Genomic DNA, 24468 nt, shown 5'->3' with positions numbered 1-24468 from the left:
AGGACACGTTTTGCAGTTGTAAATGCACAAATTGATTTGTTACTGTCAGTGAGACATGTACCATGCAGAAGCATGGCACCCACACAGACCATCTCATTGCAGCAGTGCTTTGAGGAAAGGAAAACAAATGAAAACAACAACAGAAAGTACTTGAGGCAGAGCCTCCTGTAGGTACAGTACTACTGATGGTGGGAAGGGATTTGTCCATGATGTATTGGGCAAAATCCACTACTCTCTGCAGCTTCTTGCTTGCTTTCTGCAGTAGTTTTGGGCAGATTGGTTCTTCAGGACGTGAGAGTTGCCTAGTTATATTTTGTCACTCTGGTTCACAGACAGTACAGTCAGGGAAGGAAACTTTGCTGGATGGAAAAGACAAATTTCCCAAATATCAGAGAACGGAGGACGGCTATATCCGAATCGGTAAGACAACGATACTTAGCCCTACATACACTTTTACTGATTCATGTAACATGGCACTGAGAAGGTCTGAAGAAGGGACTCAGCCTGAAATGTTGCCTGTTTATTCCCCCACCCCCCCCCCGCAGGTGCTGCCTGATCTGTTGAGTTCCTCCAGCAGTTTTGAGTGTGTTGCTCTGACCTAGTAGTCTTAAAGATAAAGATTATCTTTATTTGTCAGAAGTACAGCGAAACATACACTGAAATGCATCATTTGTGTCAACAACCAACAGTGTCCGAGGATGTACTGGGGGCCGCTCACAAATGTCACCAAGTTTCCATCGCCGATATAGCATGCCAGCAACTCTCTAACTCTAACCCGTACATCTTTGGAATGTGGGAGGAAACCCACGCAGTTACGAGGAGAATGTACAAACTCCTTCACAGACAGCGGTCTGAATTGAACCTTGATCACTGGCACTGTAATGTGTTACGCTAACCACTGTACTAAAGTGCAGTGTTGGGTAAAGGCTCGGCACGGTTAGTGCTGAGAGAAAGAGTAGAAGATTATTTAGAGTTGCTGCTTGTCTTTGGCTTGCCAACTGTTCAATCCAACAGAAAATGCAGATCAGCAATGTGGAGCCACAGAGCCGTGGAGCAGGGAAACAGGTCTTGTGGCCCACAGTGTGCATGCTGACTGTCAACCGGCCATTTTTATACTAATCCCACACTTTCATCAGCTCCCTCCTTTTCTACACCTCACCTCCACACAAGGAGCGATTTACAGTGGCCGGTTACCATCCCCGGCATGTCAGAGGGGACTGGAGGACCTTTGGGGAAACCGACTGGGAGACTGTGCAAACTCCACACAGACAGCTCTACCCAAATGCAGAGAGAGAAGCAGAGTTAATATTTCACATCAATGACGTTTCTTCAAAGAAACATCTACCTGTTTAGCCTCCACTGATGCTGTCTGACCTGCTGAGTGTGTTAGCAATGTCTGTTTTTTTATATCTCATTGTTTTTCTTTCATTTCCTTGCCTTGTGTTCCAGCTTACTTCACAAACGGCATTGCTGAGGGAGAGGTAGACCCTTCGTTCGGGCCACTAGAGGTTGTTCGTTTGTCCACCCTGTCGGACTCACCGGTTTGGGTGATACTCAGTGAGGTAATGTGTTTAAAGACCTTGGCAAACCTCAATAGGTATGTGATGGAGAATATATTGACTGGTGTATCACAGCCTGGCATGGAAACACCAATGCCTTAAAATGGAAAATCCTATAAAAGGTAGTCCATCCTGGGTACAACCCTCTCCAACCACTGGGCACATCTACATGGAGTGATGTTGCAGGAAAGCAGCATCCATTATCAGAGATCCCCTCCACCCAGTTCATGCTCTCTTCTCGTTGCTGTCATCAGGAAGGAGGTACAGGAGCCTCAGGGCTCTCACCACCAGGTTCAGGAAGTTATTACCCCTCAACCATCAGGCTCTTGAACCAGCATGGATAACTTCTCCCAAATTCACTTGCCCCATCACTGAACTGTTCCCAAAACCTATGGACTCATTTTCAAGGACTTTTCATTTTATGTTCTCAATATTTATTGTTTTTTTTGTATTTGCACAGTTTGTTGTCTTTTGCACATTGGCTGTTTGTCTGTTCTGTTGGGTGCGCCGTTCATTAACTCTATAGTGTTTCTTGGATTTATTGAGTATGCCCACAAGAAAATGAATCTCAGGGTTGTATATGGGACATATAAGAACTTCGACAATAAATTTACTTTAAACCTTGAATCTGTGCCGTAGGAAGTTACAGTTACAGAGGAAATGACCCAGTGTGGAGAATCTTGGGCAGAAGTTAGTTACAGGGGGAGATGGTACTGTGTGGAGGATCTTAGTCAGAAGTTACAGTCACAAGGGAGATGTTCCTGTGTGGAAAATTATAGTCACTGAGGGGAAGATGGTCCTGTGTGGGAAGTTACTGTCACTGAGGGGAAGATGGCTCTGTATAGGAAGTTACAGACACGATGGGGGGTGGGGGGTGATGGTCCTGTGTGGGAAGTTATGATCCCGGGGTGAGGTGGCCCTATGTGGGAAGTTACAGACCTGCGAGGTGTGATGGTCCTGTGTGGGAAGTTGCAGTCACAGAGGGGAAGATGGCCCTGTGTGGAAAATCCTGGGTGGTTCTTGAGAAGGAATTTGACCTAACATTTTAAAGGTTTTGGTAAAGTAGGTAATGGGGCTGTTCCAAATGTTGGTGACTAGAGGGGACGGATTTCTAATCGTCCTGCAATATCACCTCTTTCTCCCCCTCCAGAGGAACTGTTTGATAGACTCAAAGAGCACTGCAGCACAGAAAGAAGTTCTTTGGCCCATCTAGTTCATGCTCAACTGTTATTTTGCCTAGACCTACTGATCCACATCTCTACAATAGCCCTCCACACACCTCCCATCAATGTACTTATCCAAACTGTTCTTAATATTGAATCTACCACTTCCGCTGTCAGCTCATTCCACACTCATACCGCATTGCCCTCTGAGTGAAGTTCCTCCTCAGAGTCTCCTTCAACATTTCACCTTTCACCCTTAACCTACAATCTCTAGTTCTAGCTTTACCCTTCCTCAGTGGGGAAAAAGCCTTCATAATTACGTATACTCCTATAGAATCTCTCCTCTTCAGTTCTTTATCTTTTCCAATTTCTCTCAGCTCCTTACTTCACCCCCACCCCCACCCACCCATCTTCCCCCTCATCAACCAGCTTGTTCTCCTTCCTCCATGTTCTTATTCTGGTTTCTGCCCCATTCTACTCCACTCCTGATGAAGGGTCTCGACATGAAATGTTGACTGTTTATTCGTTTCCATGGATGCTGCCTAACCTGCTGAGTTCCTCCAGCATTTTCTGTGTGTTACTTAGGATTTCCAGCATCTGCAGTCTCTCATGCCTCCCTGCTCTGTGACTAAGATTGCTTAAAAAAGGGAATTAGAAAATGATTAACTGGAGTATGTTGAAAGAGAGGGTGAGTTGCACTTGCTGGATTAATTTAAGAGTGAGACTGCAGAGAGTTGATGGGCTGGATGGCCTTTTTAGGGCAGCACTAAAAGGCATGAGGGAAGGCTAGGAATGGGGTTCCTATCTCCTTCATTAACAAAAAGGCTTGGCACAGGATGTTGGTAAAATTCCATCTTCCCCAAAACATCCTGGTGTAATTCTACATTGCCAACATAAAGCATCCTCACATCAACCATCCTCACATCAACCATCACTGTCTGGTTTGGTGCAGCATCCTCCCACAATATACAAAAACTACAGTGAACTGTCAGGTCAGCAGAAAAGATCACTGTCTACAGTCTACTGTTACTGCAGGACTTGTAAGTGTCCAGGACAAAGATGTAGGCAAGGAAAGTCATTGTGAATACTACCCACCCTGCAAACTGCCTTTTCCAAAGCTCCCTTCTGAAAAGCACTATAGAGTTATTAAAACAACTTCCTGATATCTTAGAAGTTTCTTCCCCCAGCAGATTCTCTGATCAGCCATTCTATTTAGTGTACCCACCCTCACCCCCTCTATCTATTACTGCATCACTGCACTGTAAACACTTTAAAACCACTGTTTATAATGATGTCCACATTGTAAATACGTACTGGTATTTATGTATTAATGGATATTTAATTCTGTCCTTTAACCTCTGATTATATTTTTATATAATTCTTTATACTTTATGATTGCTGAATGTTGTATTTTGTTGCATGTCGTACCCTGACTAACACACCCACAGCAAATTCCTAACACATGAAAATGTCTATGGTGAATAAAGTTGATCCTTCATTCTTGACCACCAGTCGCAAACACAGTTACTTTCCCCAAGCAGGAATGCTGATCAACATCTCCACACCCCCATCCACCACTACTTTATCATTTCCTGTCAGTCACCTAGCATCAATCAAAGTTCAAAGTAAATTTATTATCAAAGTACATATATGTCACCATATACAAATCTGAGATTCATTTTTTGTGGGCATACAAAAATCTATAGAATAGTAACTATAACAGGATCAATGAAAGGTCAACCAGGGTGCAGAAGACAACAAACTCTGCAAACGCAAATTTAAATAAATAGCAAAAAAATCGAGAACATGAGATGAAGAGTCTTTGAAAGTGAGTTCATTGTGGAACTATTGTGGAAATATTTCAATGATGAGGCGAGTGAAGTTATCCCTTTTGTTCAGGAGCCTGATGTTTGAGGGGTAATTACTGTTCTTGAATCTGATGGTGTGAGTCCTGAGCAGAGCATGACCCATGGCAACATTTCAATGATTGACGTGCTCAATGGTTGGGGGTGGGGGCGGAGCTTTACCGTTGATGTGCTGAGCTGAATCCACTAGTTTTTGTAGCATTTTCCATTCAAGGGCGTTGGTGTTTCCATACCAGGCTGTGATGCAGTCAGTCAATACACTCTCCACTATACATCTATAGAATTTTGTAGAAGTTTTAGATGTCATGCCGAATCTCCTTAAACTCCTTAGGAAGTAGAGATGCTACTGTACTTGCTTCGCAATTACGTTTATATAATGGGTCCAGGAAATAGTAACAACCAGGAATTTTAAAGTTGCTAACCCTTTCCAACTCTGATCTTCCAATGAGGACTGGCTCATGGACCTCCGGTTTCCTCCTCCTGAAGTCAGATGTCAGCTCTGTGGTCTTGCTGACTTTGAGTGAGAGGTTGTTGTTGTGGCATCACTCAGACAGATTCTCAATCGGCCTCCGATGTGCTGATTCATCACCACCTTTGACTTGGTCCACAGCTGTGGTTTCATCAGCAAACTTGAATATGGCGTTGGAGATCTGCTTAGCCACACAGTCCTAGGTGTGAAGCGAGTGAGGCAGGGGGCTAAGCACATAAGCACACAGCTCTGTGATGCACCCGTGCTGATGGCCATCGTGGAGATGTTGTTGCGAATCTGAACTGACTGGGGTCTGCAAATGAGGAAATTCACGATCCAATTGCCCAAGGAGATGTTGAGCCCAAGGTCTTGGAGTTCATTAATTAGTTTTGAGGGGATGATGCTATTCAACACTGAGCTGTAGTCGATAAAGAGCATCATGATCTGTGTATCTTTGCTGACCAGACGTTCCAGGGTTGATTGAAGATCCAATGAGATGGCATCTGCTATGAACCTGTGTGCCGACAGGCAAACTGGAGCAGATCCAAGTCACCTCTCAGGCAGGAATTGATAAGTCTCATCACCAACTGGTGCTCCTCCTTTTTCTTTCTTTCAGGGCCTTCTGTCCTTGCCTATCAGATTCCCCCTTCTTCAGCCCACCAATCAACTTTCCAGCTCTTTACTTCACCCTTCCCCCCCTCCCAGTTTCACCTGTCATGTTGTGTTGCTTCCTTCCCCCACCTTCTAACTCTGACTCCTCATCTTTTTTTCTGCAGTCCTGATGAAGGGTCTCGGCCCAAAACGTCAACTGTACTCTTTTGCATAGATGCTGCCTGGCCTGTTGAGTTCCTGCAGCATTTTGTGTGTATGGAAAGCATTGAGCTCATCTGGAAGTGAAGCCCCGCTGTCTCCCATGTCGCTTGATTTAACTTTTTAAGAGGCGATAGCATTCAAGCCCTATTACAGCTGTCAATTATCCTTTGTTGATTTGTTTGCTCCAGAATTTCCACTTCACTCATGAGATGGCTTTCCAGAGAACATGCTGACCTCATGTAACTTTCTTGGTCTCCAGACCTGAATGCCTCTGATCTGGCCCTTAGCAGATTGCAGGTTTCATGTTTCCTCTGGGGCTTCTATTTGGGAAGTCTCCGAATGATTTTGTGGGGACACACTCGTCTATAGCTGTTTTAATAAAGTCTGTACAACCATGGTGTATTCATTCAGATCCACAGGGCAGTCCTTGAACACAACCCAGTCCACTGACTCAGGGCACTCCTGTGACCACCTCTTTGTTGTCCTAATCTCTGGAGTTTTGCTCTTTAGCCTCTGAGCCAAGTGATCGATTTTCCAAAATGTGTTCTGGGCAAGGAATAAGGCATTCCTTATCTTAGTATATGTATATAAGCTCTCTTGACTATTTATATCATTGTGTCTTTTTTAATTAAGGCCTCCGTTAGTCTTGCGAGACCATGGATCTGCATCTGGAAAGTCTTCACTTTCCAGGGCATAGGCCTGGGCAAGGTTATATGGAAGACCAGCAGTTGCCCATGCTGCAGGTCTCCCCTCTCCACAACACCAGTGTTGTCCAAGGGAAGGGCATTAGGACCCATACAGCTTGGCACCAGTGTTGTCGCAGAGCAATGTGTGATTAAGTGCCTTGCTCAAGGACACAACACGTTCCCTCAGCTGTGGCTCGAACTCACGACCTTCAGGTCGCTAGTCCAATGCCTTAACCACCTGGCCACGTGCCCACATATTTTAATATTTTTTAATATTGTGTTCTTTATCTTATTGTATTTACTGTGCTGGATCAGATACGGAGTAGCAATTATTTTGTTCCCCTTTACACTTGTGTACTGGAAGTGACATTAAACAGTCTTGAATCTTGAAACAGCACCGGTTTCTGAGTTGTGACAGCTTCCTTTTTTAAAAAATTTCAGATATTTATAAAGAAAGCCGACAGTTAGCTGAAGAGAGGAGTTGTGTTTGACAGTGCTGCTCCCCCCAGCCGGCGGTGGTTCGGTTCAGGAACCGTTCCCTCCCGGATCCTGTCCCATCGCAGAAGAAAGACTGCACCGCCTACTGTCCAATCCAGCCAGAAGTGTTCCGGGACACTGCAAAAACTGACGTGTTTAGGAGCAGTTCGTGTCTGCTGTGAGACCCTTTTCTACTCGAAACAGAATCAAACGTCGGTCGAGAGTACATTTTTCATTGGATCTTCCATGCTGATGCTCACTTGTTCAACTTATTCTAAAACGCGCCATTTTTTAACCTGTACTTTGCGGAATGTTTACACCAGGAAGTGCTGTCAGTGGTGGGCCTGTTCCGTAAACCAGAGGGAAAGGGAGGGAAGGTGTCTCATTCTTGGGAGGATATTTAGCAAGTATGTTTAGGGGTCATCTCTTATTAGAGGGAGAATGCTTAGGGAGCATCTCTTATTGTAAGGATAGTTAGAGTCTCTTATTGAGGGAGAGTGTCTCATTGTATGGAGAATATTTAGGGAGCATCTCTTATTGATGGAGAATGTTTAGGGTGAGTTACAAATTGTAAGAATTCTTAGGGAGAGTCTCTTATCAAGGAAGAGTGCCTCATTGTTGGGAGAATGTTTAGGGAACATATCTTATTGCAGGGACAACGTTTAGGGAGAGTCTGTTATTGATGGAGAATATTTAGGCAGCGACACTTACTGTAAGAATGGTCAAGGAGAGTCTCTTTTTGTATGGTGAACATTTAGGGAGTGTCACATATTTTCAGGTGAATGTTTAGGGAGTGTCTTTTATTGTAGGGAATGTATATGGAAGGAAAGGGAAAATGGGGAGAATCCCTTAGTGGGAAGGATTATAGGAGTATTTTCAGTAAAAGTGCTAGGGGATGTCTAAATAGGATGGAATTTTTCACGAGCAAGTATTAATTATAAAAGCTTCCTGTTGGAGGGAGCCAGCAGGGAGCTTCTGCGATGGGGGAGGGAGGGAATATCTAATGGAAGGGGGAGCAGGGAGTGTCAGAGAGAATATGTAGCTGTTGGAAGTGAGGGCAAGGGAAAGAGTCAGTAACAAACGAGTGGGAGGAGGAACATCTTGAAGATAGGTAGGGAATGGATGTGTCTGAAAGGATAATGTGGTGGTGAACATTATGGCTACAGAAGGGAAACAGTGTCTCTGAAGAAAGAAGGTGATGAAGGCTGTTGAAAATTTAACAGAAAAGTTCCGGATAATGTGTTCTCTTTAACAAGGAGTCTATCAACCTGGAGGGGAATATCTGAAACTGAAGTAGACGGAAATAGGGAACATCTAACCAGAAGGAAAAGATGAAGAGTATCTGAAATGAAGATTAGAAAATGGATGCAATGAGTGAGTGTCTCATATCAGGGATTTATCCAGACTCTGTGTCCTTAATTTTTACTTACTTTAGAGAGAATTTTATATCCACTACAGTTAACGAATCTGTAAGCAAGATTAATTACAGACTAACTGTAAAAACAAAATTCCTGAATTATTTAATTGGAGGATAGGTTCATGCTGTCTGCAAGATGCTGGATAAATCCTTGTTTCTTGTGTAAATGTGCAGAAACTCGAGGTATGTGTGGCCAGTTTCAAAAACTCCACATGGGACTTTCACCCTTTCACTATCAAATTGGTGCTGGAAAAAAAATTGACAGAACAAAATTAAATGTTTGCGTTCTGATCCAGTCTCCCTGGAGGTGATAAGAACCAAATACTAATTCTTTGCCTAAATGAAAGTAGGATCTTTGATTTGAATCCTTGTGCAAGTTAAAACAATCTTTGTATCAGACAGGATTCTTGTTTCTGGTTCAAAGTTTAAGGGTCTGAATGTCCCCATGTCAATCATTGTACCTTGAAAGGTAGTGTGATTAGGAATAATGTTTTGTTGTGCTTACGTCAACCTTTTCAAGTACAATTATTGAAAGGAGAATTTCTGCTTCCATGGCATTTTTATTAATATGTAATGAAGACAGCAGTGAATGGCTGGAAGAATTTAATATATTCATTTTATAAACTGTACTATTTTACACAATCTGTAAATGAGGCCCAATTTGTAGATAATAAACATGTATCATTACAAATCGATAATTGTTTAAAATGGGAGAAATCATTAGAACCAAATATTTGTAAATTAATTGAATAATTCTTGTCACTCAAGTATTGTGCCATTATTGGGAAGGGATTATTTTGTTTTCTTGATGGCCTTCGTATTTAGATACGTTTCCCCACCTAACCTCCCCATGCCTTCTTGAACCACTGCAGTCCTTGGGTGTGCCTAATAACCACAGTGCTGTTAGGGAAGATTTTGACCCAGTGATGGTGAAAGAACGGTTGTAGATTTCCAAATCAGGATAGTGTGTGGCTTGGAGGACAACTTCTGTAAACCTGGAATGACAGTTCACCCCCTCAGCCAGATAGTTAATAGGAGTTTTATTTTATTTTATTTAGCAATACAGCATGCTAGACAGGTCCTTCTGGGCCCAACGAGCCCACACTGCTCAAATACACCCATGTGACTGACCAATTAACCTACTAACCATACATCTTTGGAATGTGGGAGGAAACCAAAGTACCCGAAGGAAACTCATGTGGTCGTGGGGAGAACGTACAAACTCCTTACAGAGGGTGGCGGGAATTGAACCCCAATCTGATCACTGGAAAATCCATTTCACTAACCGCTATGTTACCGTGCTGAACAAGTAAAGATGGAATACGAAGGTAAGCTAGCCAATAATATAAAAGAGGATACAAGAAGTTTTTTCAGATATATAAGGAGTAAAAGAGAGGCAAGAATGGATATCAGACCGCTGGAAAATGACACTGGGGAGGTAGTAATGGGGGACAAAGAAATAGCAGAGGAACTTAAGTATTTTGCACTTTCACTGTGGAAGACTGTAGCTGCAGTATGCCAGAGGTTCGAGAGTGTCAGGGGGCAGAAGTGAGTGTAGTTGCTGTTACTAAGGAGAAGGTGCTTAGAAAGCTGAAAGATCTGAAGGTAGATAAATTACCTGGATCAGGTAGACTACACCCCAGGGTTCTGAAAAGGGGAGCTGGAGAGATTTTGAAGGCATTAGTAATGATCTTTCAAGAATCACTAGATTCTGGAATGTTTCCAGAGGACTGGAAATTTGCAATGTTACTCTTTAAGAAGGGAGGGAAGGCCAATTAGGCTTACATTGATGGTTGGGAAGATGCTAGAGTCCATTATTAAAGACGTGGTTCAGGGTACTTGGAGAAACATGACAAAATAGACTGAAGCCAGCCTGGTTTCCTGAAGGGAAAATCTTGCCTGACAAATCCATTGAAATTCTTTCAGGAGATAACAGGCAGGATAGATAAAAGAGGATCAGTCAATATTGTTTATTTGGATTTTCAAAAGGCCTTTGACAGAGTGCCATAATTGAGACTGCTTAACAAGCAAAGTGCCCATGGTAGTACAGGAAAAATACTAACATTGATAGACAATTTGCTGATTGGCAGGAGGCAAAGTATGGGGGGAAAAGGGAGCCTTTTCTGGTTGGCTGCTAGTGACTAGTGATGTGCCACAAAGGCTGGTGTTGGGACAGCTTTTTATGTTGTATGTCAATGATTTGGATGAAGGAGTTGATGGTTTTGCGGATGATACGAAGAAAGGTGGTGGGGCTGGCAGGGTGTCTGCAAAAGGACAAGACAAATTGAGAGAATGAGCAAAGAAGTGGAAGATGGAATAGGGTGTCGGGAAATATATGGTCTTGCACTTTGGTAGAAGGAATAAAAGCATAGACTATTCTCTAAATGGGGAGAAAATTCAAAAATCAGAGATGCAAAGGAACTTGAGAGTCCTCGTGCAGGATTCCATAAAGTTTAGCTTACAGATTGAGATGGTGGTAAGGAAGGCAAATGCAATGTTAGCATTCTGTTCGAGCGGACTAGAATACAAAACCAAGAATGTAATACTGAGGCTTTATTAGGTATGAGACTGCACTTAGAGCACTGTGAACAGTTTTGGGCCCCTTATCTAAGAGATAAGAAAAGATATGCTGGCATCGGAGAGGGTCCAGAGGAGATCCAGGACAATAGTCCCAGGAATGACAGGGTTAACATATGAGGAGCTTTGGATGGCTCTGGGCCTGTATTTGCTGGAGTTTAGAAAAATGAGGGGGTTTGTTGAAACCTATTGAATATTAAAGGTCTAGATAGGATGTTTCCTATAGTGGGGGAATCTAAGACCAGAGGGCACAGCCTCAGAATATAGCAAGGGTTCCTAATATGGGGTCCATGGCCCATGCTTAATGGTATTGGTCCGTGGCATAAAAAGGGTTGTGAATCCCTGGAATAGTGGGACATCAATTTAGAACAGAATTGAGTAATTTCTTTAGCCAAAAAGTGGTGAATCTGTGGAATTCATTGCCGCAACCATCTGTGGAGGCCCTGTCATTGGGTGTATTTAAGGCAGTGGTTGATAGGTTCTTGATTAGTCAGGGCGTCAAAAGTTACAGGCAGAAGGCAGAAAAATGGGTTTGAGAAGGATAATAAATCAGGCATGATTGAATTGCAGAGCAGACTTGATGGAATGGCCTAACTCTGGTCTAAATAGTGGAGCTGGAGCCAAGCCCAATCCTTGCTATGCCCCACTCATCACAGACCAACAACCTGAATAGGTTTTTTCCCATCTCCAATTCTCTATCCCTATCATTGCATTACTTCCAATTCCATGTGTTCTGAAGATGTTGACCAACCTGTGTAGGACTATGTGAAATGACAATACACCACATTCACTGACACCTTCTCATTATGGAACATGGAATAGTACAGCTCTGCAAGAGGCCCTTCAGCCCATCAGGTCTGTGCTAACCATACACGTGTCTGCTTAAAACTCTTAAACATGATAATCCACACTCTCCCTGTCTGCCCCACCACCTACTTCTACAGCACCTACTGTTCACTGTGTCACACAAAACCTTACCTTGCAAAACTCCTTTAAACTTTCCTCCTCTCACCTTAAATCTATTTGAAATTTTCACCCTGGGGAAAAGATTCCTATCCACTGTGTCACAATTTTATAAACCTGTCAGATCTTCCTTCAGCCTCCAATGCTACAGAGAAAACAACTCAAGCTTGTCCAACCTTCCCTTACGGCTAATACTCTCCATGCCAGGACATAACCAGGTAAACCTTTTCTACATCCTCTCCACACCCTCTTGTTGTCTGGCAACCAGAGTTCCCCACAGTATTCCAAAAGAGACAGACCCGAAGTTTTATACGGCTGCAATATACTTTCCAACATTTATACTCGATGTCCTGAATGATGATGACAAGCATGCTGTGCACCTTCTTTACCACCTGTCTAGTTGTGTTGCCACTTCCAGGGACCCATGGACCCTTCTAATGTCCATGCTTATTAAGGGTCCTGCTATTTACCTATTCTACTGCCCACAATCTCATACAACTCCAGTGGGTGAGCCAAACATGAATTTTCCTTCCAAGCCTAATCTTTTTCAAGGTGTGCTGGTATTAATTTCTCCATTTTTCCTGCCAATGATGTTAGACCAACTGATTCCTGGTTCCGTTTCTCAACGCTCCTTTGTTTAAAAGTGGGATCACTTTTGCTTCCCTCCAATCTACAGGAGCACTTCCAGATCTCACAGTCAAGATGGCATCGAGCTTTGTAGAGATTGAAGCTCAGACTTAGTTGTTTTTCTAAGCTTGTAGGAATGGTTTTGGGGGCAGAGAGGGGAATTATGGGGTCAGGTTACGATTTAGGGACAGGATGTGGGAGAGTTAGTGATCAGACCTCCGCTCTGGATTCGAAGACCAGCAAAGTGGATGGGTGACAATGGACTTCTGTGGAAGTGGGGCTTTCTCAAGTCAGTGGGTTCCAAGAGACACGAGGGCTAGTGAGTTGGTATGCTTGGAAATCGGGGTCTCATCACCGGCTGGTCCAGGGGTTGATACCATAACTGAAGCCTGAAGGTCAATTGAGAGTATGGATGTCCAAGCCCAATGGCTAAAGCTTGGACACTGGAGGCCTGTCCTGGAGTTGAAGGAGGGGAGGGAGGAAAGAGACTTGTTTTGTTGTTTATTGTGTTCCGTGTTCTTTTGCCGAGCATTGTGGGCATGCTATGATTGTGCTGAATGTGTGGTGACACTTGTGGGCTGCCCCCAGCACATCGTTAGGTTACGTTGGTTGTTAAGAAAAATGACATATTTTGCTGTTTCACACACAAAATGCTGGAGGAACCCAGCAGGCCAGACGGCATCTATGGAAAAGAGTACAGTCAACGTTTCAAGCCGAGACTCTTCATCAGGACAAGTGAGTGTGTGTGTTTCAGGCCAAGACCCTTCATCAGGAAAAGTGTGTGTATTACAATTCTTTTTCATCAGGACTGATGAAGGGTCTCGGGCTGAAATGTCAACTGTTTACTGTTTTCCATAGATGTTGCCTCGCTGCTGAGTTCCTCCATCTTTTTGTGTGTGTTGCTTGGATTTACGGCATCTGCAGATTTTCTCTTGTATGTGATAAATAAATAAATCTAAATCTGAACTTTGGAGGATAGTAACCAGAACATTCACTCTTCAAAGCCACTAATTTCAATGTTCTGGAACGCTCTTTGCAGCGCAGAGGACTCTTAACAGGGTGGATGTGGCAAATCCAGAGCTGGGATTTAGTGTTTTAAAAAAATTATAAGTTACCACTTCATACAAAGGTAAACATAGAACATAGAATAGTACAGCACAGTACAGGCCCTTCGGCCCACAGTGTTGTGCTGACCCTTAAACCCTGCCTCCCATATAACCCCTCACCTTAAATTCCTCCATATACCTGTCCAGTAGTCTCTTAAATTTCTCTAGTGTATCTGCCTCCACCACTGACTCAGGCAATGCATTCCACGCACCAACCACTCTCTGAATAAAAAACCTTCCTCTAATATCCCCCTTGAACTTTCCACCCCTTACCTTAAAGCCATGTCCTCTTGTATTGAGCAGTGGTGCCCTGGGAAAGAGTGGCTGGCTGTCTACTCTATCTATTCCTCTTAATATCTTGTATACCTCTATCACATCTCCTCTCATCCTCCTTCTCTCCAAAGAGTAAAGCCCTAGCTCCCTTAATCTCTGATCATAATGCATACTTTCTAAACCAGGCAGCATCCTGGTAAATCTCCTCTGTACCCTTTCCAATGCTTCCACATCCTTCCTATAGTGAGGTGGCCAGAACTGGACACAGTACTCCAAGTGTGGCCTAACCAGAGTTTTAGAGTTGCATCATTACCTTGCGACTCTTAAACTCTATCCCTCGACTTATGAAAGCTAACACCCCATAAGCTTTCTTAACTACTCTATCTACCGGTGAGGCAACTTTCAGGGATCTATGGACATGTAACCCCAGATCCCTCTACTCCCCCACAATACCAAGTATCCTGCCATTTACTTTGTACTCTCCCTTGGAGTTTGTCCTTCTGAAGTGTACCACCTTACACTTCTCGGGGTTGAACTCCATCTGCCACTTCTCAGCCCACTTCTGCATCCTATCAATGTCTCTCTGCAATCTTTGACAATCCTCTACACTATCTACAACACCACCAACCTTCGTGTCGTCTGCAAACTTGCCAACCCACCCTTCTAACCCCACCTCCAGGTCGTTAATAAAAATCACGAAAAGTAGAGGTTCCAGAACCAATCCTTGTGGGACACCACTAGTCACAACCCTCCAATCTGAATTGTAAAGTGAAATATTAAAGCCCTAAATATCGACTGTACTTTTTTTCCAATGATGCTGCCTGGCTTGCCGAGTTCCTCCAACATTTTGTGTGTGTTGCCTGGTTTTTATTTAAGTATGTTAGTGCCTCTCACTTCCTTAGGAGTTTATGAAGATTCGGCATGACATCCAAAACTTCGACAAACTTCTACAGGTAAACTCTTTTAACTTTTATTGTTTCAGTGATTCTCCCACTCAGTCCATTGTGTCTGCTGCTGCAGCCTGATCACAATACAGGGTCCATCGCCCTGCAGGTGATGGCTCTTCAAATTCACATTGGACTGATGAGGATTTCTGCCTTCACTGTTTCTATTAACACTGAATTCTAGCCCACACTTAAGTAAAAATGCTTTTCACTTACTGTCCTTCTAAACTCTCTGCCAAGGTATCAAATCCCACACCCAAAACCATTTTACCTCAGCTGACCCTTGGCTCTTCGAACAACATTCAATAGAAACTTGCTCTATTTACTTCAAAGTTCAAAAATTCAAAGTAAATTTATTATCAAGGTATATATATGTCACCATGTACAACCGTGAGTTTTTTTTTGCAAGGATTCACAGCAAATCCAAGAAACAATAGAATCAATGAAAGACCACACCCAACAGGAGAATAACTGATGTACAAAAGACAACAAACTGTACAAATACAAAACAGATAATAAATAAATTAGCAAGCAAGCATTAAATATCGAGAACATGAGATAAAGTGTCCTTGAAAGTGGTCCATAGGTTATGGGAACGGTTTCATGATGGGGTGAGTGAAATTATCCCCTCTGGTTCGAGAACCTGGTAGTTGAGGGGTATTAACTGTTCCAGAATCTGCTAGTGTGAGTCCTGAGGCTCCTGTACCTTCTTCCTGATGGCGTAAGCGAGAAGCGAGCATGGCTTGGGTGGTATGGGGTCCTTGATGATGGATGCGGCTTTCCTGTGACAGCACTTTGTGTAGATATGCTCAGTGGTGGGGTGGATTTTACCAGTGATGGAGTGGGATATATCCACCACTTTTTGTAGGAAGTTCCATCCAAGGACATTGGTGTTCCAAAACCAGGCCATGATGCAACCAGTCAATATACTCTCCACCACAAATCTATTGAATTTTGTCAAAGTTTTAGATGTCATGCCAAATCTTTACAAACTTCTAAGGAAGTAGAGATACTTACTTAAAGTACCTCTTAGAAGTAGTTCCTTATGTTAAATGTACTTCGTACCTTTAAATTACCTAAAAAGGCAAGTTTGGAGGATTTCTAAGTCCTGTTGTAAGTAATCAACTTTGCCAGCAGGATCTGACTCTCAAATATATTAAATACTTCATTTTTACGACTACCTCTTCATGCTCTGACAAAAACCTGGGCTGCTCAGACCCGACACTGATCTCCCACCTCCCTCAAGTTTATTTATTTTATATATTTTGTTATTAAGCACAGTAACAGACCCTTCCAATCCAATAAGCCCATGCCACCCAATTACACCTATGTGGCCAATTTTTCTCCCGATTGATCTACCAGTCTTTGGAATATGGGAGGAAATATGGAGAGAACACACAACACACATCAAAGTTGCTGGTGAACGCAGCAAGCCAGGCAGCATCTCTAGGAAGAGGTACAGTCGACGCTTCAGGCCAAGACCCTTCGTTGTTTGTTGTTTGAGAACACACAAACTATTTTCAGACACCACCAGGAATTGAACCCGGGTCACTAATGCTGTAATAGCATTACACTAACCACTATGCTACCAGATAAGGATACTGTATTGGATTTTTTTTCAAAATGAATCCTTGATCGATTTTTTGCCCTCCCCAGCAGCACAATTGTAATTATAATTGACCAGCTCCCATGTAGGTTTGACACTGGACTCATGGAATAAGAACACTTTTCCAAGCAGATTGCACAAACATAAGCATTAAACTATGTATATAACTCGCTTTATGATTGTGAGAGCTGTGATGTCTCGTCTACTGTCTCCCAACAGCCATGGGAACATTGATCTGGACAGAAGAATTAAGATCATCCCATTGTATATAATTCACATCTCCACCGTCCCGCTGTTTTGAGCTTTCTAAGTACATGCATTTACTGTACTCATGTCAGTTCAATGAGGTCACACTTTGCCTCACTGTTACAGCAAACAAGATAGGGAGATAGGAAAGTGACCAACTAACTCACCAAACAGGGCAGCTGACAGTTTCTGCTCTCTTGTTATGTCATGAATGATTTATTTGAAGGTACGAACCCATCCTTTCTTCCTTATGCTCATCAGCATGAACCTTAGCAACCAAAAGCAATTATGCACCGTCCCAATTGATGATTTGGTTTAAAATGAGGTGAAGTTGAACATGCTGCAGCCCTGAATTAGAAGGCAGTGAATTCATGAACTCAATTCTTCCAATATTCATCAGGGTTCTTACCAATGGAGTTGTCATCTTCAGAAGAAGCACTTTTAAGACCATATGACATAGGAGCAGAACTAGGCCATTTGGCCCATCGAGTCTGCTCTGCCATTTCAACATGGCTGATCCATTTTTCCTCTCAACCCCAATCTCTTGCCCCCCCCACCTGTATCCCTTCATGCCCTGACCAATCAAGAATCCATCAACCTCTGCCTTAAAAGACTTGCCTCCACAGCTGCCTGTGGCAAAGAATTCCAGATTCACCACTCACAGGCTAAGAAATTCCTCCTCGTCTCCGTTCTAAAAGGATGCCCCTCTTTTCTGAGGCTGTATGCTCTGGTCTTAAAACTCTCCCACCATAGGATACATCCTCTCCATATTCTCCACCAAGGCCTTTCACCATTCAATAGTTTCAATTAGGTCACCCCTCATTCTTCTGAATTTGAGTGAATCCAGGCCCAGAGCCAACACTCTTCATATGACTTTTAGTCAAAGGTAATAGGTTACATCTTTTATAAACCTACTGATTCCCATGGTTATCTTGACTATTCCCTTCCCACCTCTTAAGCCAAGTTGCTCCTCCACCTTCAGAGTGGAGGAGCAACACCTTGTATTCTGTTTGAGTAGCCTCCACCCTGATGGCATGAATATCAGTTCCTCCTTCTGGTAAACAACTTTCCCCCACTCCTTTCCTCTATTCCCCACTCTGACCTTTCACTTCTTCTCCACTGCCTATTACTTCTTGCTGGATTCCCTCTTCCTTCCCTTTCTCCTCTCCTATCAAGTTCTTTCTTCTCCAGCCCTTTACCTGCCCCACCCACATGTCACCTTCCAGTTAGCCTCTTTCCCCTCCCCCCGACCTTTTTATTCTGGCATCTTCCTTTTTCCTTCTCAGTCCTGATGAAGTGTCTCGGCCTGAAATGTCAACTGTTTATTCTTTTCCATAGATGCTTCGTGACTTGCTGAGTTCTCCCAGCATTTTGTGTGTGTTGTTTTGGATTTCCAGCGTCTGCAGACTTTCTCATGTTTGGGTTTAAATGGTGTTCAGAAGCACCTTGATGTCCAGCTTCAGATGCATTTATCATGTGTACATCAAAACATACAGGAAAATGTATGGTCTGTGTTAACAACTATCACACCCAAGGTCGCTCTAAGCCTTCACCCAGAACTTCCCATTCACAGAGACCTTTGATGCTTCCCACCTGATAGATGATTTCCTTTTAGACATGGACCCACTATCTTTCAGAACATTAAAGTAAATGAGGAAAGAAGGAGGGTAAATAATCAACCTCTAACACCTAGGTTCCAACCAGAAGCAAAATGTCTTGACAATCAATAAAACCAAAAGCATTGGTTTTGTCTAATACAAGAGGAAATTTAAACATTACCCACTGCAACTGTGAACCACAACGTTCAGTGTAGATAATTTCACTCACAACTCTACACTAATTCTACAACTTACACTCTCTTTCGCAGACTTAACAACTCATATTGTCAGAATTATTTTACTGCACAATTTCTTCACTTTTGCACCTTGGTTGTTTGTCAAAGTTTTTCACAAAGCTAACTATTTTTCTATGAATACCTGTAAGAAAATGTATCTCAAGGTAGTACATGGTGAAAATCAATTTTAATAACTTGGAAAACTGCATCAGACCACAGTCACACAACAAGAATTAAATGAGCTGACATTCTACAATGTGCCTGACAGTGTGAGAAACACTTCCAAAGGTGGATAAATCCCCAGGCGATCCATCACAGGTTGCTACGGTATTGCTAAACTCTGAGAGTTTTACATTTCGATAGAAGCAGGTGTGATACCCAGACACTGGAGGATAGCAAATACCCCCTCCCTCTCGCGCCCCTCCCCTAGGCACACCTCCCCAAACTCCCTGCCTCTCGTGCCCGTCCCTCAGGCACAACCCCCCAAACCCCTCCCTCTCGCGCCCCTCCCCCAAATCCCCTCCGTCACAACTCTCCAAACCTCCTCCCTCTCGTACCCCTCCCCCAGGCACAACTCCCCGATCCCCTCCCCCACTCCCCCCTCTAATCCCCCTCCCTGACCCCCCTCCCTCTCGCGCCCCTCCGCCAAACCCCCCCTCTCGCGCCCCTCCGCCAAAACCCCCCTCTCGCGCCCCTCCCCGATCCCCTCTCTCGCGCCCCTCCCCGATCCCCTCCCTCTCGCGCCCTTCCCCGATCCCCTCCTTTCGCGCCCCTCCCCGATCCCCCCCTTTCGCGCCCCTCCCCGATCCCCCTCCCTCTCGCGCCCCTCCCCCGATCCCCCCTCTTTCGCGCCCCTCCCCGATCCCCTCCCTCTCGCGCCCCTCCCGATCCCCTCCTTTCGCGCCCCTCCCCGATTCCCCTCCCTCTCGCGCCCCTCCCCGATCCCCTCCTCTCGCGCCCCTTCGCCAAACCCCTCCCCGATCCCCTCCTCTCGCGCCCCTCCCCGATCCCCTCCTCTCGCGCCCCTCCCCGATCCCCTCCTCTCGCGCCCCTTCGCCAAACCCCCTTTCGCGCCCCTCCCCGATCCCCTCTCTCTCGCGCCCCTCCCCGATCCCCCTCCCTCTCGCGCCCCTCCCCGATCCTCCTCCCTCTCGCGCCCCTCCCCATCCCCCTCCCTCTCGCGCCCCTCCCCATCCCCCTCGCGCTCCTCCCCATCCCCCTCGCGCTCCTCCCCCCATCCCCCTCCTCCCCCTATCCCCCTCCCATTCGCGCCCCTCCCCCTATCCCCCTCCCATTCGCGCCCCTCCCCCTATCCCCCTCCCCGATCCCCTCCCTCTCGCGCCCCTCCCCCGATCCCCTCCCTCTCGCGCCCCTCCCCCGATCCCCTCCCTCTCGCGCCCCTCCCCGATCCCCCTCCCTCTCGCGCCCCTCCCCCGATCCCCCTCCCTCTCGCGCCCCTCCCCCGATCCCCCTCCCTCTCGCGCCCCTCCCCCGATCCCCCTCCCTCTCGCGCCCCTCCCCGATCCCTCTCCCTCTCGCGCCCCTCCCCCGATCCCCCTCCCTCTCGCGCCCCTCCCCCGATCCCCCTCCCTCTCGCGCCCCTCCCCCGATCCCCCTCCCTCTCGCGCCCCTCCCCCGATCCCCCTCCCTCGATCCCCCTCCCTCTCGCGCCCCTCCCCCGATCCCCCTCCTTCTTGCACACCTTCCCTAATCCCCCTCCCCAAATGTTCTGTCCGGCCCATTCTCAACGTTTCTAGCAATTTCTCTCTCGCTCTGTTTCCCCGTCGCCCAAAAGTTTCAGCGAAATGATTGGCTCCACTTTCACCTTCACCGCTCCCTCCCTCTTCCGCCAGGGAAAGGCGGGGGCGGGGCGGGGCCTCGAGCTCACGTGATTAACTCTCTCCCTCCCCCACCCCCCAGCTCGCTCCCGCTTCCTCATCCCAGCTTCTTCCAATCACCGGGTTCCACGAGGGAGCCGGCGCGCGCTCGGAATGAGAGGCGGTTTGACGAACGGTTTAATTCTCCAATAAGAACGGAAAACGCGGCAGCCGGAGGCGGCCAGGGCCAATCGGAAGTAGCGACGCGACACGTTCTTTTAAAAGGAGGGTGGGCCGGCTAGCAGGTGGCGGATCGGACTGGTAGTCACATGATCGGAGCTGGTGGCGGGCGCCGAGGAGTGAACGGTGAGTGCCGATTAATGGAGGGTCGGTGCGGTGTAGGGGCCTTTGGCTTCCCCTCTGCATTCAGATTGGTATTCCCCCACAAGGTCCCACTATGTCTGGCTGGGGGCCTCCCCCACTGCCGGCGTCGAGTTGCGGCCGGTGCTGCAGCATGGACTTGGGTGTTGGATGAGAGGTCTGGCCGGCCTTGTATCCGTCAAGCCGTGTGGCGCTGTGCCCGCAGCCCTGATAACCCCCCCCCCCCGTTTCCTCTTCCCGGTAAGACTTCACTTTAGATGCAGGCCCCCTGTACCGTCCGCGTGTCTGTGATGCGGTTGGTTAGGGCAGTCACGCTTAAATACGAGATTCTGCAGATGCTGAGAATCCAGAACAGCAAACACAAGATGTAGAAGCTCGGCAGGTCAGGCAGCATCTATGGAGAATAAAACTGTTGACGTTTTGGCATCATCAGGCCTGGAATGGAAGGGGACAGGTGCCAGAATAAGAAGATTGTGCTCTTATTTTCCGTATTTGCATGATGGCCCTTCGTTGCGGTAGTTGTCTTGTCCCGACTTTTAGCTGAGGGGTGTGTCTATGTGTAAAATATTTTCTTCTCTATGGTATATTCTAGAAGCATTTGTTGTAGTCTGTCTGGGAAGACACTAATTATGTGCTACTTTGTTACAGATCTGCTTTTGGGTGGAGGAGGAATCAATATATATTTAAGTAATACAGTTGAAGTAGTTATTTGAGTATGATGATTGAATCAAGGTTGTTGCCAGTAAACTCCCCCAAACTGAGAGCACTGAGTAGATTGTTTTTCTGTCAGTGATTTCAGTTGAGAAATTGATCAGTTGGTGGGGAGAATTCCCTTGATCTGAGTGGTTGTGTTGTGGGATCAGATTTCAGATTTGATATCACAGGCATATGTCATGAAAATCGTTGTTTTGTGGTAGCAGTACATGACAATACTCATTAAAAGAACTGTATTTAAATGTATTGCAAAAAGAGAGCAAGAAAAGTAAAATAGTGAGTAGTGTACATGTGGCAAGTACAAATAAAAAAGAAAATTGAATTAAGTACTGCAAAAAGAGAGGAAATTAAAAAGTGAGGTAGTGTTCATTGGGGTCATAGTCCATTCAGAAATCTGATGGCAGAGGGAAAGAATCTGTTCCTGAAACATTGAGTGTGGGTCTTCAGGCTCCTGTACCACCACCTCCTTGATGGTAGCAATGAGAAGAGGGCATGTCCTGGCTGGTGGGGGTTCTTAATGATGGATGTTGCCTTTTTAATGGTAGATCTGCCAGTTTATTTTCCAGTCCTTTAGATCACTTTCCCAGACAGCTCTGAAATGCTTTTCTGAAGGGCTTTGAGGTGATGTATTATTGAGGCTCTGGGGAGGGTGCAGAAGAGGTTTACCAGAATGCCCCCTGAATTGGAGGCCATGTGCTATAAGGAGAGGGTGGGCAAACTTGGATTGTTTTCTTTGGAGAGTTTGAGGCTGGGTGGAGATCAGGTAGAGGTTTATAAGATTATGAGAGCCATAGATAGAGTAGACAGACAGTATCTTTTTCCCAGGTTTTGGAATGTTTAATGCCAGAGGCGTGCATTTAAGTGAGGGGGTGGTGGGTGCCTGGGGTGCTGGTAGAGGTAGGGGTATAAGGAAAATGGAAGGATATGGATATTGTATAGGCAAAAGAGATTAGTTGGCCATTTGATTATTAGTTGGTTCAGCACAATCTTGTGGGTTGGAGGGCCTGTGCTGTACTGTCCTATATTCTCGAAAGGCAATTTTTTTTGCAGTTTAGTAATACTATGTAACTTAAGTACTTGTATCTAATGTTGGTTAGATCTTCATGTACATGATGTGTAATGTCAACTGAAATTTCCTCAATTCTGACAGATTTTTTTCCTAATGTCTAAGCTAAGTTAGGAAGAATGAATTACTTTCAAATAAACTTTTGCTGAAATTTATATTTGGAGGGTTAGAGAACAGGTTATGTTTAGAATGCATCGCCTGATATGGCAGTAGAAATTTTAGACATCCCTTTCCAAAGGGGAAATACAAGTTGCTGGCACGGGGAAAAAGGGGAGGAATTGTTGAAAGAATGGGGTATCCCATTTGTCACACCTCAGTGTAGCAGTTAGCATGACGTTGTTGCATCTTGGGGCATTGGAGTTGAGTTCAATTCCGGCATTCTCTGTAAGAAAGTTTGCACATTCTTCCTGTGTGGATTTCCTCTGGGTGCTCCAGTTTCCTCCCACAGTCCAAAGACATACTGGTTTATAGGTTGATTGGTCATTGTAAATTGTCCTCTGATTGGGCTGGGGTTAAATGGGGGTTGCTGGACAGCACGGTTCATTAGGTCATGAGCTTGTTCGGCGCTGTATCTCCAAATAAGTAAAACTGAAAGAGCACTCCAACATGTGGGATATTTTATTCGTGTGTTGGTTCTGAGAAGGATGGGTCAAAAACATTTTGTATATGGGACATGGATTAGTCCACGCTTGAGCTCGTAATTTTCTCCTCTCCTAAAGAACAAAATGGGAAAACTTGCTGCTGTTTCTTGAATAGAACAGGTGTAACTGCTAGAAAAATACCAGGGCTCTCTCATTAGAGAAAGAAATGGCTGAAACCTCTTCCAAAACTAGTGTTCCAATAGGATAGACATGGAGAAAACTGTCTGCATTTGTGTGTCAGCAAGGGTTGTAATTACGAATGTGATATAGAAGGTACTTCTGACCCAAGTGTGTCAAATTTGCTTGAAGTATTATTGCACCAAATGGAAAACATAGGAAGACCACAAGCTGCAGTACCCTCTTGGCCACATTTTGGTATTGTATTTAACCTGATGAGCATCTGATCCAATATGGGGATTTTTGTGGCCTTCAGTAACTTTGGTCTGCTTCACTTTCCTACTGCCTTCTGCTACTTGTAGATTTTACTATTAGTATTCATGTGGCTGGCTCTTCCTTAGTCCCCCAGTATTGCAAATACCAGTGCAACTTCATTAGATTTTGCACTGAACTGTTAAGTTGATACTTTTTTGTTTATAAATGGTAATGAATTCAGACTCATTTATCTTGTGTACCTCAAAATATACAGTGAAATGCATCAACCTAAAGATGTGCTGAAGGTAATCCGCAACTGACAACACACATTCTCTCTGCATTCCGCAGGGATCGCTCCCTACACAACTCCCTTGTCCATTCGTCCCCCCCATCCCTCCCCACTGATCTCCCTCCTGGCACTTATCCATGTAAGCGGAACAAGTGCTACACATGCCCTTACACTTCCTCCCGTACCACCATTCAGGGCCCCAAACAGTCCTTCCAGGTGAGGCATCACTTCACCTGTGAGTCGACTGGGGTGATATACTGTGTCCAGTGCTCCCGATGTGGCCTTTTATATATTGGTGAGACCTGACGCAGACTGGAAGACCGCTTTGCTGAACATCTACGCTCTGTCCGCCAGAGAAAGCAGGATCTCCCAGTGGCCACACATTTTAATTCCACATCCCATTCCCATTCTGACATGTCTATCCACGGCCTCCTCTACTGTAAAGATGAAGCCACACTCAGGTTGGAGGAACAACACCTTATATTCCGTCTGGGTAGCCTCCAACCTGATGGCATGAACACTGACTTCTCTAACTTCTGCTAGGCCCCACCTCCCCCTCGTAC

At 45.2% G+C, this 24468-nt stretch overlaps 2 protein-coding genes across 2 annotated transcripts in view; both read left to right on the top strand.

Moving 5' to 3' along the window:
- The window catches only part of mgat4b (alpha-1,3-mannosyl-glycoprotein 4-beta-N-acetylglucosaminyltransferase B), a 340217-nt gene extending 330596 nt beyond the window's left edge, over positions 1–9621 (top strand). The window contains exons 13-15 of the mRNA XM_063053065.1: positions 333–420; positions 1450–1562; positions 6997–9621. Of these exons, the coding sequence (XP_062909135.1) occupies positions 333–420; positions 1450–1562; positions 6997–7023 (228 nt within the window). The 3' untranslated portion in view covers positions 7024–9621. The remainder of the gene's footprint in view (positions 1–332; positions 421–1449; positions 1563–6996) is intronic.
- An 11054-nt stretch (positions 9622–20675) lies between these two features.
- Positions 20676–24468, top strand: part of canx (calnexin) — a 61032-nt gene continuing 57239 nt past the window's right edge. Inside the window, exon 1 of the mRNA XM_063053064.1 lies at positions 20676–20808. The gene's annotated coding sequence lies outside the window, so the exon portion shown is untranslated. The remainder of the gene's footprint in view (positions 20809–24468) is intronic.

This window comes from Mobula hypostoma, chromosome 7, assembly GCF_963921235.1.
Source record: "Mobula hypostoma chromosome 7, sMobHyp1.1, whole genome shotgun sequence".
In the NCBI taxonomy this organism is placed as follows: domain Eukaryota; kingdom Metazoa; phylum Chordata; class Chondrichthyes; order Myliobatiformes; family Myliobatidae; genus Mobula; species Mobula hypostoma.
The sequence above is the reverse complement of the archived record's forward strand: the minus strand, read 5'-3'. Positions and strand labels throughout refer to the sequence as shown.